The 20,043-nt window shown below is 32.7% G+C and overlaps 1 protein-coding gene across 1 annotated transcript in view; it reads left to right on the forward strand.

Moving 5' to 3' along the window:
- LOC145246594 (D-lactate dehydrogenase, mitochondrial-like) overlaps window positions 1-20,043 on the forward strand; it is a 129,532-nt gene that overhangs the window by 48,592 nt on the left and 60,897 nt on the right. The window contains exons 3-7 of the mRNA XM_080108254.1: window positions 797-938; window positions 2,497-2,638; window positions 7,477-7,636; window positions 10,224-10,329; window positions 16,849-16,942. Of these exons, the coding sequence (XP_079964380.1) occupies window positions 797-938; window positions 2,497-2,638; window positions 7,477-7,636; window positions 10,224-10,329; window positions 16,849-16,942 (644 nt within the window). The remainder of the gene's footprint in view (window positions 1-796; window positions 939-2,496; window positions 2,639-7,476; window positions 7,637-10,223; window positions 10,330-16,848; window positions 16,943-20,043) is intronic.

Genomic DNA, 20,043 nt, shown 5'->3' on the forward strand with positions numbered 1-20,043 from the left:
TATCTCGTATTTATTTTGGAGTAATCCACAAAAAAATCGAGGTTCATTAGTTTAAAAGGTTGATTAATTAAAACTGATGATTAGCTAAAAACTAAAACTAAAAGTTTACTTAGAATTATCAGATTAGACTACACCGTTGAAGTAGCCATGGTTAATAGTACTTTGTTGTACAGTCAGTTGTGTGCAAAAGTTGGAACTTAGTTGATCATTAAACAAGATAATCTTCAAGTTTTAAGTTTGAAATGAATTTTAAGTATTAATTTGGTGCTTGTGTAGAATTCAACCCAATTTAAAAAAATACATAAAAATCTTTGATGTATGTATCCATCAATGAAAATGTCATATTCCAAAAATCATAAATTGATCAAATATTTTTTTAACTAAAAAATCAAATTTTATGAGTAAGTGAGGGTTTTGTATTTTGATCTGCCATATTGTTTTAACTGGAAACAACTCAATTCGAACTACCGGAATCAAAAGTTCTGTAATATATACAATTTACTATTAAAATCGTTAAAAGTTGTAAAAATCTGATTTTCTATAAAAAAAAATACTTGATCATAATTTTTGGAATATGATATTTGCATTCTGTGACGTGTCCATACATCATAAATATTTTCCTGTATTTTTAGAATTTTTGAATTAAGGTTGAATTCTGGATAAAAATTGTAAATGTTTTTTTTAATATCATGTGCTCTTTTGTCGAGTAATCTCACTTAATGCGTTATTGCATGTGTTATCTATTATGCTATCCTCCTACTGAATTGTGTTCAGCCGGGGTTTATTTGTTTTCTAGGCCTTCCCTTCCCGATTTGGTAGCTTTTCCCAGCAGCACAGAAGAGGTCAGTGACGTTGTCAGACTTTGCAATGACCACAGAATTCCAGTAATTCCCTTTGGTTCAGGAACTGGCCTTGAAGGTGGCATCAACGCAGGAGATGTATGTATCGTTTTTGATTGCATTAACTCTCTTTTTCTTGGCCCTATTAAATCCTTCCTTCCCCCCAAAAGTTGCTGTTTTGGAGAAACATGTGATTTGACAGAATACACATAAAAGGCAGTAATTTTTACGATGTAAAATACCCAATTGATAGAACATAATTTAATTTGATAGTGAATAAAAAAGCATGTATGATTTTAAAATGGTTGAAACGATCGCATGGAAAAAAATATTCCATTATATATATACCGAACTGAACCGGCCTCTCTCTGAAGGAGGATGTTTCATGGGAGTATTAAATTCATAAGCGGTCCCCAGTTGCATATATATTCTCATTAGGGGAGATGATGACGTTAGGTTTTTGCAGCTCTTGCAGGGAGGTGTTGATGACCTTGTACACACATACACACATATAAAAATATATATATACACATACACACATGTATATAAATATATATAAATATACATACACACATATATAAAATAAAATGAAGTCAGCAAAGAATGTCATTAACAAAGCAAAATTTATCAATATAGGGAAAGCTTTATATATATAGCTATTATATATATTATGTGTGAAAGTGACCCTGTATCTGTATGCAGAACGATCTCTACCAAACTACTCTGTCAATCTTTGATCTACAGACTTGAAACTTGATATATAGAGGATTTGAACTTGTGGAACAAATTCAATTTGATTTTTAGCTGGTAAAAATAGCTGCTAAAGCATCCAAATTGAAAAATTTGTAACTTGGCAGGCATAAATCGATTTAAAGTGTCCATTTATGCATGCACAAATACACATTAATACATCAAACTAGATTTCAATAATCACCTCTTTATTCAAGTTTGTATCATGTCTATTTCGTCTACACATGAACATATATATATGTTTGTGTGTGTTAAAGTTTTGTGATGCACAAATTACTGAAGAAAGTTGTCAAAATGCATAGATGATCAAAATAATACGTTGGGGAGGAGATACATTTGACCAAACAATGAAAGGGAAATATTATTATTATTATTATTATTATTATTATTATTATTTGGAATCCTTTGAGATGAGTATAGATTTTTTATTTATTTGTGGACTGTTATTCTTATCTTCATAGTTGTTTTTGTTTAACTATGTTTTGGCCAACTAACCCTCTAGCCTGCTTGGAATAGTATTGAAACTGCTATCTTCAGACAATGCTCACCTGGAACCTGAATGGTGAGCATTGTCTGAAGATAGCAGTTTCAATCTTACCCAAAGTAGGCCAGAGGATTAGTTGGCCAAAACGTGGTGAGATAACAACTATGGAAGGCAGTAATTACTAGGGATACAGTTACGAGACTCAGCATTCTTATCCTGTCACAGTTAATCACTTGAAAAAGGCCAGAGGATGAGTTAGTCGAAACGTGGCGGAACTACAACAACTATGAAGATGAGGAAACTGTCCGCAAAGAAATAAATGAAAATAATATTATCCAACTTGTTACTCCATACGGATTGCTTTCAGGTGAGATGTTTCCATTTTGGTTTCATTCCTCATTTCATTTTCTCATTTTCCTCCAGGGTGGCTTGTGTCTAGATTTGAGCAAAATGACAGAGATTGAAGCAGTACATCCCGAAGATTTTGATGCAACAATTCAGGCTGGAGTAACTCGTCTTGCATTGAACACATACCTTCGAGACACAGGACTCTGGTTCCCCATTGGTTAGTCAATTATTATCTTAACTAATGGATATGTCCTTCCTGCTTTATATGTTTTTATTTTAGTTGTTCAAATACAAAAAGTGTCTTTCTTGCTTTTGCTAATGTCAGATGAAGATCCTGTAATCTTCATTAGATAGTATAAAAAAATGTACTTATGGCAAGCAAGCTAAACAGTAACATTTGTGTTTCATTTCTACAATGAGTTCAATAAGTTAGCTGTTAGTGGAACCCAAACGTTTTTGTATGGCTTTATTGAAGTATATACTACTACAAAGCTCTACTCATGTCGAAAGAAATATTGAAACTATAATATATATATAATATATATATATATATATATATATATAGTCCTCGTGCGAAAGAGCAGGACACAAAATGTTTTAAATAATAATAATAATAGAATAACAATAACAAAGATTTCGCTGGCGAGGACTACTATTGACCGTAACCATTTATATAGTCCTTTTGAAATTTTCATCTCTATTTTTCTCGTTATGTACTGAATATTTGTTAATGAAACCTATATGAAATATGTTCCTTATTAAATTTTAAAGATTTTATATTCTGAAAGAAGTTTAAAAAATTAAATCTAAAAAAGTTATTTTAAAGTTTTTGTGAAAAAAAAATCAGATTTTCTCAATATTCAGACTTGTATTAAAAAGAGGGGGTTGCAAAAAATGAGTTGTTGTGTGAGGAGAAATACAAACTGAAACAGAATATTCAGACCTGTAATAATACAAAGAGGGGGTTGCAAAAATGAGTTGTGGTGTGAGGAGAAATACAAACTGAAATAGAGAGAAGGAGAGTTTTAAAATATAATCTTAAAAAGATAAGATACAAATTAGAAAAGCATTTCATCGAAGGCATGAAAATTGTTAAACAAAATGTTTTTACTATAGGCTTTAAAAAATAAAGGTACAGGATTCAATTAGAAATTCATTTATCTTCAGTGGGCACTTTTATAAATTTAATTTAAATTGAATCAAAAAATTACCTTGGATTTATTTTATATAATGCAGATTTTGTTGCAATTTAAAAACATTATCTTTCATCTAGCAATTAATGATATAGATGTAAAATTTTCAATGATTTTTTTTAAAGAGTACAATAATTGTTTAACAATTTTCATGCCTTGGATGAAATGTTTTTCTAACTTGTATATATAAGAGGGAAAAGGTAGTTTAAAGCATTGTTAGGTAATAAATGTGGAGGAGTATAAAAAGGGGAACTGGGTTAGGGTTAGGGTATTAAAATGATGTGAAAAAAAATGGGAAATATCGTAAAAATGGAATCGAAAATGGGAAGATAGTTTAGTTGTCAAGCAGAAATTTTTCAAAAATTAGTTTGGTATTCCGATCATTGGGTTATTTATGTATCCTTTACCCACCACCACCACCACCACCATCATCATCATCATCATCATCATCACTCTTTTAAAATATTTTTTTTGTTAATTTATTATCAGGTTTAATTTTAGCGAATTAGAAATCAGTTAGTGTTTTAATCTGGGTCGAAAGTAAAAACGTTAATGGCATTTGTGAAATATGCTAAAAAAAAAATTCTTTCGGTCTCTTTCTTTCTGAAAAAGAGATTATATTTTTAAAATATCAAAGACTTCCACCACCCCAGTTATCTCAAATAGTACATCTCTTTTATTGATTTGTATTTGTGATTTATCTGGGAAATAAATGGATATATTAAGATAGAAAAAACTAATTCTACAAGACCCTCTTTCGTTGTCCATTTTTGTCTATATGTCACATCATTTTCCTGCATTGCTATAGCCCTATTATACTTCTCCACACACACACTTATAATAAATATATATATGAGATACGTTTGAAAGCCAAATTACAACGTAATCTTTCGAAAAATAAACAAATATTTATTTGTTTAAAATAAATATTTCAGAGCTATACTCCATCCTCAGAATTTTATGCATTTTTTTCTCTTGCCATAAGTTGAAGAAAAAATATCAGACCATGCAAATAGACAATGCATAGACTTTCTACTAACTGATTTTTTTCTTCAACTTATAATCAAAGCAAGAAAGAAAAAAAGAAAAAAAATATAAAATTCTAAGGATGGAGTATAACCTCGAAATATTAATTTTAAACAAATAAATATTTGTTTGTTTGTCATTATATTGTGTTGTAATTTGGCTTTCAAACAACACATACATATTTTATTTTAAAATTCAATCAACACTTCTATCACAGAATTCACAACCTTGATCTCATATCTATCTATATACCTATAAAAGTGAAAGTGTCTGTCTGTCTACATTTCCCTACACAATAACGCTGACAATTTTCAGTCTACAGACTCGAAATTTGATATACAGGGTATTGAGATTTGGGAAAATCTTTTTAATCCGTTTTCGGCCAGAAATTTGGCTGTTAAGGGGTCAAAGTTCAACGATTTGACCTTCGAGAACTCTACCAAGCACCTCTGCCATTTTTGGGTCTAAACAATTGAAATTTTAAATGTAGGTTCCTTGGACATGGATCTAACTTAATAACTTGATTTGAGCCCAAAACAATAAATGTTAAAGGAGTCATAATAGGGGTCAAAGTTTAAAAAAAATTTGATCTCAGCGGTCTCTACCAAATTACTCACAGAATTTCTGGTCTAAACATTTGAAATTTTACATAAAGGGTATTCAGTGATAGGCAAGCTTTTTAATCAGTTTGGGTTAAAACTTTGAGCTACCAATATATAACTGTATATTTGCATGTCTGCCGAAAACTTTCGAAAGAGGCGACAAATTTTCACAAGATCAGTATCATTTTGAAGCTCGACCCTTCAGACGACAAATATCGAAAAATTGGCTAAAAACATTAATTTCTTCACCCTCAACTGGGCACTTTTCTTCAGGGCGGGGGGGTCGCGTTTTTCACCGATATTTTTGAAAGTCATCCTCTTTTTTCGATTGTCTAGCCTTAATTTAAACCTACGTCACTTCCGGTTTAGTGGTGGTCATAACAGCAAAGACGTCATATTTCTTTCCCTGTTCTTTTCCTCTTTCGCGGTACGGGTTCGAGCCTACCTTGCTACTACCACTTTTTTTTTTATTTTGCTCAGCACACACCTCTAAACACCCGGGCAACACCGAGAACCCATACTAGTGTATATATATATATATATATATATATATATATATATATATATATATATATAATTACTATAATTATTTTTTTATGCCCACAGACACTAGTGTTTCATCCTTTCCGGAATCATCAGTGCAGGGATCACGATTATCACTGCTCAGGAGATTCGAACCCAGCCACAAAGCCATCTCTGACTCCATTAGTAGGGAACAAACTACTCAGCCAACGTTAACCACAGGAGAATATAGTTGAAATGAACCTTTATATAAAGTGTAAATGTCATTAAGAAGGCCGAAAGTGATCATGTCATTTTAACATCACGGTCTCTGCATGTGAGCTTAAGTGACCGACTTATTTCATTTCAACATAAATTTCTCAACAATAAGAACCCAATTCTTAAAGGGCAGACATATATATATATATGTGCATAATATACAGATTTTTTTTTCTGACGTTTCTGAATTTTTGAGATTGGTTATACATTTGCGAATTACTTAGGACCTCTATCCAGTCACGGCTGACGGAACAAGAGCATGTTACCCCCGTGAAGTAAATAAAGGGTTCCGCTCGAAATTCTGTCCAAATTCCCGAGTTCGACAGAAATATTCCCGAGTTCGACAAGATACACCTGAAGAAGGTCGGAGGTTATATCGACCGAAACGTTGTAAAAATCACACTCAAGATGAGAACAGTAGTCCGATGAATAATGACACACATAGTTTTTATTTTATTTTTTTTTTACATAAACATTTAGCATTTGTATTCAAATGTTCCTTTTGTTAGAAGCGTTGATTTGATTTTCAACAAATTGTGATTTATTTCTAAATTGCAAATATAAAGCAACATTGATTTCTCCTTTGTTTGTCTTTCTTTACGGTCACATTTAAAAGATAAATTTGTATCGAAAACGTTTATACTTATTTATATGAATAAATGAGAAAGATGTTGTTTTGTGTTTCCAACTATGTCATGAATGAATTGATTAGTATTTTAAAATTATGTTTCGAGTATTACAAGTAGTAAACTTTGCAAAGCAACAACTATCAAACAAAGCCAGCCAGCTTTATAATATAGGTATAAAATATAAGATACACACATATCTATCTATATATCTATAAAAGTCAGAATGCTCAACCTATATACTCAATGAATTTTTGATCTACAGACTTGAAATTTGGTATATAGTATATTCAGACACATGGAAAACATTTTAATTGGTTTTCATCCGGTAAAAGGGCTACTAAGTGGTCAAAACTGGTATGTGGGGGGTGGTCATCAGATCTCTATCTGTTTCTAAACTGTTTCACAAATGTGCATGTGTGAATGGTTCACATGGCAGATTCTTTATGTTAAGAATAAGTAGATTTGAAAACACTTTGAAAAACTGGCCTAATGGTTATCGTACTGGACCCACTGTCTTTTAGGTTTTGGTTTCGATCTCAACTTGAATATTTTTTTTTACTTACAAGAAGTGAACTGTTTATAAAAAACATAATACTTGCATGCACATGTCTCAGTTTCTGTATTAATTAAAATATAATATTTATGCATATTTTATGACCGGGCAATGTTGGGCGGTCTGCTAGTATAGTATAAACTTCTATTTATACAAAAATCTTTGGCTACACATGTGTATACATATTTCAGTTACATCTTTCAAATTCCAGCCTTTTTCAGGCCAAATTAAGATGTTATTGATTATGTTTATATTTTCTTTCTTTTTCCCAGACCCTGGAGCTGATGCCTCTCTCTGTGGAATGTGTGCAACTAGTGCTTCTGGTACCAATGCTGTCCGCTATGGCACAATGAGGGAAAACGTACTTAACTTAGAAGTGGTTTTGGCTGATGGACGTGTGATTGACACCGCTGGAAAAGGACGACGAATGAAGTAAGCATCGCAAAAGGTATTTTTTTAGTTTACTGACCCCTCGGCATTCACCTTTAATTTGTCAACTTTTATAGGTTTTCGCGTACGTTGAGAACGAATATTGCATTCATTTTTTGCGCAAACAAGTAGTTATCCGTATTTGAAGGCATTCAGTATCCAACATAATCACTATTGTTTTTGCTGGTGGCCATCTTGTTTCCCATTTGGGAAAAAACGCCAAAAAGAGCCAAACGGAGCCAAAAGGGCCAAAACATGACCCCCAAAAAACATTTTTCGGCTTCAAGGCCGAAATGACTCCCCCCCCCCCAACCCTTCCGGATATTTTTCTGCTTCCCAATATCGAAACGGGCAATCTTTTTTTTACTTTCTTAATTATATTCATTTTTTTCACTTTCTTACTAAACTGCGTGCACACGCGTAGTCACTTGACGTTTTATAAGGTGCATGAATACATGGGGACATTTTAAATGACAAATATTTTTCATGAAATAAAAAGTTTTCACCTCATGTAATAGTAAAAATATTGCTGTCAGTAAGTTTCCACGAGCGGTTTACAAAGCATATTTTATGTTTTTCGTTCTTTTTTGGGGGGGAGGGGGTTAGGAGTGTATTCAATTATAGAACTTCTGTAGTTTAATTAACTGTTTTTCCATAAGTAACGAACGCGCCAACATTTACCGAGTAGAATACTGTTTAACATGTCACAGAAATTCCATGTTTACATTTGAGGGAGGCTGTGGAAGGGGTGGGGGCGTATGTGTTGTGGCGGCCACCCCTCCACCGCCTCCCCCAAATGTAAACACGGAATTTCTGTGAAATGTTAAACAGTATTCTACTCAGTAAATGTAGGCGCGTTCGTTACTTATGGAAAAACGGTTAATTAAACTACAGAAGTTATATAATTGAATCCCCCCCCCAAAAAAAAAGAACAAGAAACATAAAATATACTTTTGTAAACCGCTCGTGGAAACTTAATTTTTTTTTTTTTTAGATCAATTAAAAGGGGTTAATACCATGCAAACCGTAAATTTGCGATGGATTTGATCATTAGATTTGTGGCCAGCAACATCAAATATGCCTAAAAAAAACGAATTAGTCGTCGTTGTTCTGTTGTAACGAAAGGTGATATTTACCTTTTAATTTATTTTAATAAATATTATTCTAAATACTGTTTTTAATTTGTGGTATTGTCTTTACATTCTTTCCTTTCGCTCAAGATTTCTTGGAATTTGCCCCTTCTCCCCTCCAATAAACTTTTTTTATTTATTTTTTTTTTTTGCACCAACGTCGGTGGTGGGGAAGAGGGGATTCCAGTTACATGTGGCATATTTAGCCTTTCTTTGACATTTTTTCTTATTGGAAAACAAGATGGCCGCCATTAAAAATGATAGAGATTACGTTGGATACTGAATGCCTTCAAATATGGATAGCTGCGTGTTTGCACAAAACATAAATGTGATATTCGTCCTCAGCGTATCCGAAAACCTTTAAAAGTCAACAAATTAAAGGTGAATGCCGAGGGGTCGGTAAACTAAAAATTTACCCATTTTTGTTTCTCTTCTGATGCCAAGAGTTTCCAAACTTTGGAGAAATTTCTGATCTTAAATGAAAAAAAAAAAAACAAAGATCATAAATCCACATGTAGAAATAATTATAATAATATTCGTAGTAATAATAATAATAATAATAATAGTAATAATAGTAATAATAGTAATAATAATAATAGTAATAATAATAATAATAATAATAGTAATAATAATAATAATAATAGTAATAATAGTAATAATAATAATAATAATAATAATAATACTAATAATAATAGTAATAATAATAATAATAATAATAGTAATAATAGTAATAATAATAATAATAGTAATAATAGTAATAATAATAATAATAATAGTAATAATAGTAATAATAGTAATAATAATAATAATAATAGTAATAATAGTAATAATAGTAATAATAATAATAATAATAGTAATAATAATAATAATAATAATAGTAATAATAGTAATAATAGTAATAATAATAATAATAGTAATAATAGTAATAATAATAATAATAATAGTAATAATAGTACTATAGATATGAAGAGAGACCTCAACAGTCCAGGGAGAATACATTCCCCTTATGCCTGTTATAGAGCGTGGTGTCATCAGCAAATATACCTATCTCAGCTAAACTAAGGAAGTTTGATATTAATGTGTTGGTAAAGTGAATGGATGGTAGCATACATTTTAATTATTTTTTTCACCCCAAACAGAACCTACTTCCCCTTGGAACATGAGGAGCAACTATTTGGGATCATGTCTAACAGGACACTGTGGAAAGCTGAGCAGTGAGATTTCTGTTCACATTACATTTAAACTTCTGCGGATTAGTACAGTCAGGGAAGCAGGAAGCATGAAGGGAATTCCCATGTCCGATGGAAGAAAGTCTTAGAGTAGAAGGCTTTCCAGCATTCCAGGATTTCAACAGTGAAGAGGTGGGATTTTGCTGCTTGTTGGGTTAGTTGAGGGGGTATATACATCGAAGGGGCACAAGTGCTGTGCAGTTTATCAGAATTTTATTTTTGCAATTACAGGAAAACATCTGCGGGTTATAATCTAACAAATTTGTTTGTTGGATCTGAAGGAACTCTTGGAATAATTACAAAGGCTACTTTGAAGCTTTACGGACAACCAGAAATGGTAAGTATTTAATTTTTCTGTGACACCATGTTTATGGATAGAGAGACTAAATTCTCGTGTCTTACTGCGGAAAACTGATCTAGGAGAAAAGCAACAAAGATCAATGTTCACAGATCAATACTAATACTAATACATTTGGTAATACTTGATGTGGAATTTGCCCTGACTGGGCATCTGAGTCATTGAAAAAGGAACTTCTAAGACAGTGCTTTTCAACCAATACAGTCCATTTAAATTAGAACAAGAAATAAACATTTTATTATTATTTGCATATTTTTTAACAAAAATTTATTGTTTACATGCACTAAATTTTACAAAATTAAACTTGCTACATTTAATTTGTCTTTCTGCGATTAGGTTTGCTTTTATATTTTTTTATTATGCAGTCAACACCAAAACAACTATTTTCATTTTATTTTTAAATGCTGTTCTTTTGCATAAAACAACTAAATTACTCTATATGAGTTCCATCAGCCAGTGGAATATTTCCATGGGGTTCTGCTCTAGCAAAAACACAGCACAATCACATTGACACACTGATTCTTGCGAGATCACCAACATTAAGCAATGTTAAGCCTGGCCAGTATCAGATGTGTGACCATTTGCGAAGGTAAGGCGCTGTATGTACCGCAAGGTTAAATACCAGGTTGGGAAACTGGTACGGTCTATCCTTCCCTCGAGGGTAGATGGGACTCTCTTAAGCCGTGGTAGGCAACCCATCTAGTCATGGCGTCACGAAAAAGAAATACCCTTGATAGCCCTGGCGTAGCATCAAGTATTCAGCTACAAACAAGATTTGAATTACACTACAAACTCGTGTTGTGAGTTCAATCTTGGTTGTGGTTGCATGTTATGTTATGTTTTACTAGCAGAAAGGTTGAAAAGCACTGTTCTAGGGAATATCATATACGTCTTCCATTACAGGTTAGGAGTGAAGATCGAAGCCACATGCTTATACAAACATCAGGTTGACGTTTCTGAATTTTTGAGATGAGGATTAGTTATTTGTATTATTTGGATTAATCGGACTACTGTTCTCATCTTGTTTCACACAGTAGTCTTATAAATCCAAATAATATAATTAAACTTTGATCATCAAAGTTTCAGTTATATTGACCACTTTGCATAAAAATCATCTTCTGTCTAAAATACACTCCAAATGTATGTTGCTGGCAAACTTGTACATGTCACCACTTAGTCCTGTATAACACCAATGTTTATTTAAGTCCTAGCACTCACTATCCTAATCAAATAAGTTCCTCTTAGACCTCTCTCCAAACTTTACAACAAATACCTTAATGAAGCTTGCTTTCCGGGCTGTTGGAAAACTGCTTCTGTTGTACCAGTATTCAAGAATTCTGGCAAAAGGACTGACCCATCAAATTATCGCCCCATTAGCCTCCTCCCACTTTTGCCAAAATATTTGAGACCTTAATTAACCAAGCTCTAAAACTTCTGACTGACAAACAATATGGATATAGACAAGACCGTTCCACAGCAGGCATCCTAACTGTAATCTCTGAACGTATATACCATTCACTGGACAAAGCGGGGGAGGGCAGAGTGGTAGCTCTAGATATATCTAAGGCTTTTGACAGGGTATGGTATGAGGGTCTCCTCAGGAAAATTAGATCATACGGTATCACTGGTAGAATACTTAACATAATTAAATCCTTCTTAGATAAGAGAAAAATCCAGGTTGTCCTCGACGGTCGTACATCTAAACAGTGTGATATAAATGCGGGAGTGCCTCAGGGGTCTATCCTTGGACCTCTATTGTTCCTAATATTTATTAATGACCTCCCCGACAAAACTGCCTCTGAGATAGGTATATATGCTGATGATACCACACTCTATAACAGGCATGACAGGAAAACAAATGAACACATATCTAAAGAAATGGCAAAAACACTAGAGGATGACCTCCAATCTGTAGTGGAATGGGGCATAAATGGATGGTCACATTCAATGCTGCCAAGACTAAACTGGTTTCCTTCAATAATTACAAGAAATCTTCTCTGCCACCAATAGCAATGGCCAGTGACTCCCTGTCTGAGAGTACATCTTTCAAACTGCTTGGCCTAACGTTCACAGGAAACATGAGTTGGAACAATTATATTGAAAACATTGCCAGGGCCGCTGTGAAAAACGTAGGCTTTCTCTACCGTGCTAGAAAACTACTGACACCCGAAAGTATCCTATACCTCTATAAGGCCATCATTCGCCCATGTATGGAGTATTGTTGTCACATTTGGGCTGGTGCATCTGCCACTAGTCTCTCGCTCCTAGACAAGGTTAAAAAAAGAGTCACCAATCTGATAGGCCCTGAACTGCCATCCAAGCTTCAGCCTCTGTCCCATTGATGAAATGTTGCATCCCTCTGCCTGTTCTACAAGTATTTTAATGGTGAATTCTCTGACGAACTGCAGACACTTGTGTCCCCATGACGTAGACACCCTCGACAAACCCGACAGACAGAAATTTGGCTTGCACTACTGTGTCTGATTTATTCGTAAAGTAAGCCTCCACACAAAACTTTTTCTTAATTGATTATGACATGTGCACAAAGGTTCACTATTATATTCTGAAAGAGGGGAAAAAAATTAATAGTTTTATAAAAATTCTTGTGGATTTAATTTTTTTTTTTTTAGTCGTCCTGTACATCCTGGTCTGAAGAGATGACATACACCTGGTATTCTCAAATGGTCATCCATCAGGTACTGACCAGGCTTCAGTGATCTTAGAAGAACCAGTGTGTTGATATAATCACGCCTTACATAGAGGTTAAATAACACTGAATACAAACTCAACTTTATTTTTCCGTCTGTAAACATTTAATAAGGGCATCAGTGATTAGTGTATTAGGAATTACTTTCATCAGAAAAGAGAACCATTTTTGAAGACCAAGTACAGAAAGCACTAACCAGACCTCCACTGGGTATGTGTGAATAGGACTGGGACCTTAGAGAGGATTATTGCCACCTAAATTCCAGGGATGATTAATGATCATTGGCAGCAAGAAGTCAATAGTTAGTGGCTGTTGCAATAATGTAAATTTATTTGCAAATGTTGTTGAAAGAGGTGGAGAGTACTGGAAATCTGGGGAGATTTGTTGTCACTCAGACTCCAGGGAATACCACTGGTTGTTGTCAGTGAATAATCTCTGATGATGACCTGTGTGAGAACTACTAGTGAGTAGAAATAATAATCCCCGTGTTGCTGTTTGGGTATTTAAGATGCTGGTGGGGGCAAAACGAGACAATGTCTCACGCCTAATCTCCATGTGATTTGATCCAAAGGTTGAAATTAATGCTGAAGATATGTAATTTGTTTTCATTGCAGAAATGATTGTGAATTCTATTAACGACTAGCAAGGAGACCTTGTTTGTTGATAATTATTAAATTAGGAATCAAAAAAAAGAACCATACATTGTTTGTTTCAAATAAGATTCACACTGGAAGTTAACGTAGAAAAAGAAATTACAGGGTGGAACGATAAATTTGTCGCCCTAAAGAAAACAACACTACAGTTTTATTTTAAAACTTTTATTGAAAAAATCAATTCAGGTAACTGTATTATGTAGTAGAGCTGACATTTATTCAATGTAGCCACCTTCAGCCTCAATCACCGCCTTGATACAGGTCTAAAACTGGGAGCATGCCTTTTCCACAAGTGTTGATGGGAGCTTGGCGAATACTCAGTGGATGGTGGCGATCAGGCTGGCTGTGGTGTTGTGAGAGGTCATGTTAGTGATGTTCTTGACGTATGATCAAACGAAGTAGAGCAGTGAGTTCAGGTCAGAGGAGGAGGGAAGCTAGTGAGAGAAGGGTACAAAGTCATAGCACACCTTCTTAAGCCAAGCCTGGGTTCTTGGACTTGTGGCTGGTGCAGAGTCTTGCTGCCACACTTAGGGTCTACCAGTGGCCACCGATTATACCAAGGAATCACCACACTCTTCAGCACATTCAAGTACATTTTGGTGTGGACTTTCTATTCAACTTCGAAGATGTGAGGTGGCATGATGTGGCCCTCACTTGAAACCACACCAAAGACCATGACTGTGGCCGCAAACTTTGTTGAGCTGTGTCCTCAAGTGTTGAACCATCTGGATTTGCAGTTTGAGGGTGCTGGCAATGGTCCTGTTGTCATAACTTGGACCGGTAGAGAGCATGAATCATACACCTGCGCATCTTCGAATATCGCTCGTTGAACATTGTGTCACTTTCAGACATGATAAAAGGCTTTTATCGCTCTTGGGATTTTGAGCCTGGTTAGTACCAGATGGGTGATCATTTGGGAATTGTAGGTGCTGTATGTGCTCTCCGTTTATCTCGGCATGCGTTTCCAGTCATTCTGAACACGTACACACACACACATACATATATATATGCTACATGGTTGTAAGTGTAGCTTAATCGCCATATATATTTTATAAATTACTAACTAGCTCTACCTACGTATTGAGCACTTTTGAAGTAAATACTTAAAGTTTATGCATAAATCTATACTTTCGTATATTAATTTTATGTGAATAAATTAAGTAATTATATATATATATATATATATATATATATATATATATATATATATACTCTCCACTTGTGTGGGTGGAGATTGCACAACTCTTGCCACAAAAATTTCATGTGCAGACACCCTTTCGGTGGGTATCCATAATCTGTCAAGACTGAAAGAGCCTTTATCTTTTATCGCTCTTGGGATTTGTACACAACTAGCCGACTAGTAGATGGTGACAATTTTATCGTTCCACCGTGTAATTAACATGTAAAGATTTTTTAGTTTTAACACGTGCAGACATGGAGAGGCCGTCTGCCTTTATTTACATTTTGACATAAAGAGAATGAAAACAGGCCAACTGTCGCCTTTATATACAGATCACCGAAAAGTGCACATCATCACAAACCCCATACACAGATAAAGGGAGGCAACTTATCACATGGTCCAAGGGACACAACTTCAACAGATTGATAATTTTAATAGATCTGACGTTTCCTGGGATAAAATAAGGATCAACGAATGTTCCTTACTTCCAATACTTTCATTGTCTTCGAAATGTATAAAATGACCCATTTTTCAATCAATATGATTGTCTGCTCTAGTCGAGGACCCATAGTGGTGCACCAGAGGGAAGTTTCACATACCTCCCTGCAGTGACTTAGTTGATACATTGTCGTTTAAATTGCACTGTAGCGAACTTACTGTTAATTGTATAAAATTATTTTTATATAATGACTTGAATTAAAGTTTAACATTCAAGTATCATGGTTCAATTATGTTCTAAACAGAAACATTCATTTCGAATGCGCCTCTGTCATATCAAAGAACCAACTGTTGATTTTATATGCCAGGCCCTTCTGCTTGTGAAGTGATAAAACTTCTTAAATGCACTTGTGATGTTAGGCTGTATAAGCGTGTTAAATCAGGCTGTTCTTTGTTTAATTGGAATTTTTGGATTATCCATTTTTGATACTTATTGGAGGTATTCCGATACAAAACCTATCCAAGAATACTCCCAGACACATAAATTTGTGTGAAATTTTTAAAGAAATTAGTTCTGTCATTTTGGACTCCATAAGTAATGAACTTGTACACACACACACACACAGCAAGTGCTTTTTACATATAAGTAAAGATTCCATTTCGAGGTCAGTATTTTACTAGAGAAAAGGATGGTCGTCATTTAATTGTGATCTTAAAAATAATTAATGGTAACGTCTAAATATGTGACCCAATTTTTTAATACTGCATTTCCTCTTCCCTCTTTATCCCATTTTTTATTCTAAAAAATATTTCACAAAATACATAGAAAGATTATCTTTTCTTCTTCTCCTCCTCCTCCTCCTACTACTACTACTATTATTATTATATTATTATAATATTATTATTATTATTTTTTTTTATTAGAAGCACTTGTTGTTGGCTAGTTTTTGAGCTTGAATTGGTATTTTTTTATTTGGCTCTTTACATCAAGTAGCTTTGTGTCTTGTCTGGAGCGATTTTAATAAAAAAATAAAATAAAGATAATTGTTTTGTATTGTAATTATATGATCTGAATTATGATGTATATCTAAAAATATTGTTAATTTTAGCTAACTAAAAGGTTAATGATACTATAATTTTAAGACTTTTTCACTATAATGATCTTTCATTATGAAGTTCAATAGTTAAATTTTTGCATTTCATAAACTTTGATTATTATCTATAGTGATTGAAAAAAGTGTGTTTATGATAACAAACGAAATCCTCCAATCTCTGAGACTGATGGTGGCATACTGAATGTAAGCAATGGACAATTGCAATCTGGAGGTATCTGGCATCTACCCAGATACTGAACTAATACGTACAAGGTGTGTTTGAATCAATTCCCACTTTATTTATGCTGTTATATTCATTTATTTACGACTGAATTAATTCAACCAGGTCATAAAGAGTTAAACTACATTAAATCTCGAATTGGCAATGATGAATGCGATTAATTCATTAAAAAAAATCTTTTTCAGACAATTGCTGCTTCGTGCCATTTTCCTTCTGTTCAAGCGGCTGTCGATTCTACAGTTATGACATTGCAATGTGGAATTCCTATGGCAAGAATTGGTAAAATTACTTATTCATTTTTCCTTCTGATTTTTGGGAACTTTTTTATTTTCTAAAATAACTAGTGTATACCTGAAGGAAAAAAAAATGTCAGCATTCCTTCTCATCAACACAGCAGTTTGTACCAACTCTTAAATCGTGATTCACAACACCAGCTCTCAATATCTATGCTCTCTTTCTCTCTGCTGTCAAAACCTTGACCCACTGTCGTCTCCAATTCATCCTTCATAAAGTTGCTATTCCCTGCATATGCAAATTAATACCATCTATTATATCAATCTTAACCTTTGTCGGTGTGTTTGTATGTCTGCTAAAAACTGGCATGAACCTGATAGCGTTAGAAAGAGCGATCGCTTGGACACATAATATTAAAAAATTAGACACATAATATTGAAAAATTAGACACATAATATTAAAAAATTAGACACATAATATTAAAAAATTAAACACATAATATTGAAAAATTAGACACATAATATTGAAAAATTAAACACATAATATTGAAAAATTAGACACATAATATTGAAAAATTAGACACATAATATTGAAAAATTAGACACATAATATTAAAAAATTAGACACATAATATTGAAAAATTAAACACATAATATTAAAAAATTAGACACATAATATTGAAAAATTAGACACATAATATTGAAAAATTAAACACATAATATTGAAAAATTAGACACATAATATTAAAAAATTAGACACATAATATTGAAAAATTAGACACATAATATTAAAAAATTAGACACATAATATTGAAAAATTAGACACATAATATTAAAAAATTAGACACATAATATTGAAAAATTAAACACATAATATTAAAAAATTAGACACATAATATTGAAAAATTAAACACATAATATTGAAAAATTAGACACATAATATTAAAAAATTAGACACATAATATTGAAAAATTAGACACATAATATTAAAAAATTAGACACATAATATTAAAAAATTAGACACATAATATTGAAAAATTAGACACATAATATTGAAAAATTAGACACATAATATTGAAAAATTAGACACATAATATTGAAAAATTAGACACATAATATTGAAAAATTAGACACATAATATTAAAAAATTAGACACATAATATTGAAAAATTAGACACATAATATTGAAAAATTAGACACATAATATTAAAAAATTAGACACATAATATTAAAAAATTAGACACATAATATTAAAAAATTAAACACATAATATTGAAAAATTAAACACATAATATTGAAAAATTAGACACATAATATTGAAAAATTAAACACATAATATTGAAAAATTAGACACATAATATTGAAAAATTAGACACATAATATTGAAAAATTAAACACATAATATTGAAAAATTAGACACATAATATTGAAAAATTAAACACATAATATTGAAAAATTAGACACATAATATTGAAAAATTAAACACATAATATTGAAAAATTAGACACATAATATTGAAAAATTAGACACATAATATTGAAAAATTAGACACATAATATTGAAAAATTAGACACATAATATTGAAAAATTAGACACATAATATTGAAAAATTAGACACATAATATTGAAAAATTAGACACATAATATTGAAAAATTAGACACATAATATTGAAAAATTAGACACATAATATTGAAAAATTAGACACATAATATTGAAAAATTAAACACATAATATTGAAAAATTAAACACATAATATTGAAAAATTAGACACATAATATTGAAAAATTAAACACATAATATTGAAAGTATAGAAAAGAATCGTCAATTATTACATGTAGGAATGTTGTTTTGTTTGAAGGCGGGGGCGGGTCAGGGATGAATGTTTGTTAATTCCACATGTGCAAACGGTCGTTTTGTTTTCATTTTAAAAAGCTAAATTTGCAATGTGATAACGTGTGTCATATTGGTCGATTGATAGTATTCACTTATAAACTTAATTTTTGCATTTTTTTTTTCTTTTAATAATATTTTCTCTTTCCTTTCTTTTAAAATACTTAATTTATGTGCGCCCACCACACAGCATTTATTTTCTTTTAATAACACGATAAGATGGCACTCAATTCAGTTTTTTTATTAAAATATTATATTTAACTGTATTTTACAATAGGACAGCTAGTATATATATACATATATATATTCACTCAACGCGTATTTAAAGCGATTAAGCGAAGCCCACTATTACTTTTTTGTAAACAAGCTGATGGTTCGAGCACTTTGCGATGGGAGGGTGTGGATTTAATACACACTCTAGGAGAAATATTTACGGCACTGATTCGTAGCCTAATGGTGAGAGCTGCCGACTGTCAATGCGACGGTTGTAAGTTCAATCCACGGCTGGGGAAAGGTGTTTGTCTAGCCGCACTGATGAGTTGTGATACAACGAAACAGTACTGTATGTGGATGACAATATATATATACACATTTCTATCTCATAGGATTAGTGAATCTCTCAATAGAGACTTCCTTTCTAGGGCAATTGCCCTTGACATATCAAAGACCTTTGATAGGGTATGGCATAAAATCTCTAGCTATGGTATAGCTGAAAATGTTTTTTCAATTATTAAATCATTTCTCTCTGATAGGTTCATAAGAGTAGTGGTTGATGGGCAGAAATCAGAAGCTCACAGTATTAATGGTGGAGTCCCTCAAGGTTTATCCTGAGCCCAACTCTCTTCCTAATCTACATCAATGATCTCCCAAATCATATCCTTAGATCATTTGTAGACATTTATGCTGATGACACTACCATCTATGGCAACACTTCAAAAGTAGTAAACGACCAAGTTTTCTCTGATTCTCTCTCCTCTGATCTTGAGCATGTATGCAATGGGGAAAGAAGTGGCTGGTTAATTTTAATGCATCTAAGACCAAGCTTTTATCTTTCCATCACTAATGCTCTGATCTTCATCTGGCATCAATTGAAATGAATGGCTCTCGTCTGGAGGAGGCTCCATGTTTTGACAAACTTTTAAGTCTGACCTTTACTCCTGATCTGAGATGGAACACGTACATCAAATCTGTTGCCAATGTTGCTAGAAAAATGGTGGAATCATTCTACTGTTCCAGCAGATATCTCACTGCTGATG

The sequence above is a fragment of the Euprymna scolopes genome, chromosome 24 (genome assembly GCF_053919585.1).
Source record: "Euprymna scolopes isolate OS-2025 chromosome 24, ASM5391958v1, whole genome shotgun sequence".
Lineage (NCBI taxonomy): Eukaryota > Metazoa > Mollusca > Cephalopoda > Sepiida > Sepiolidae > Euprymna > Euprymna scolopes.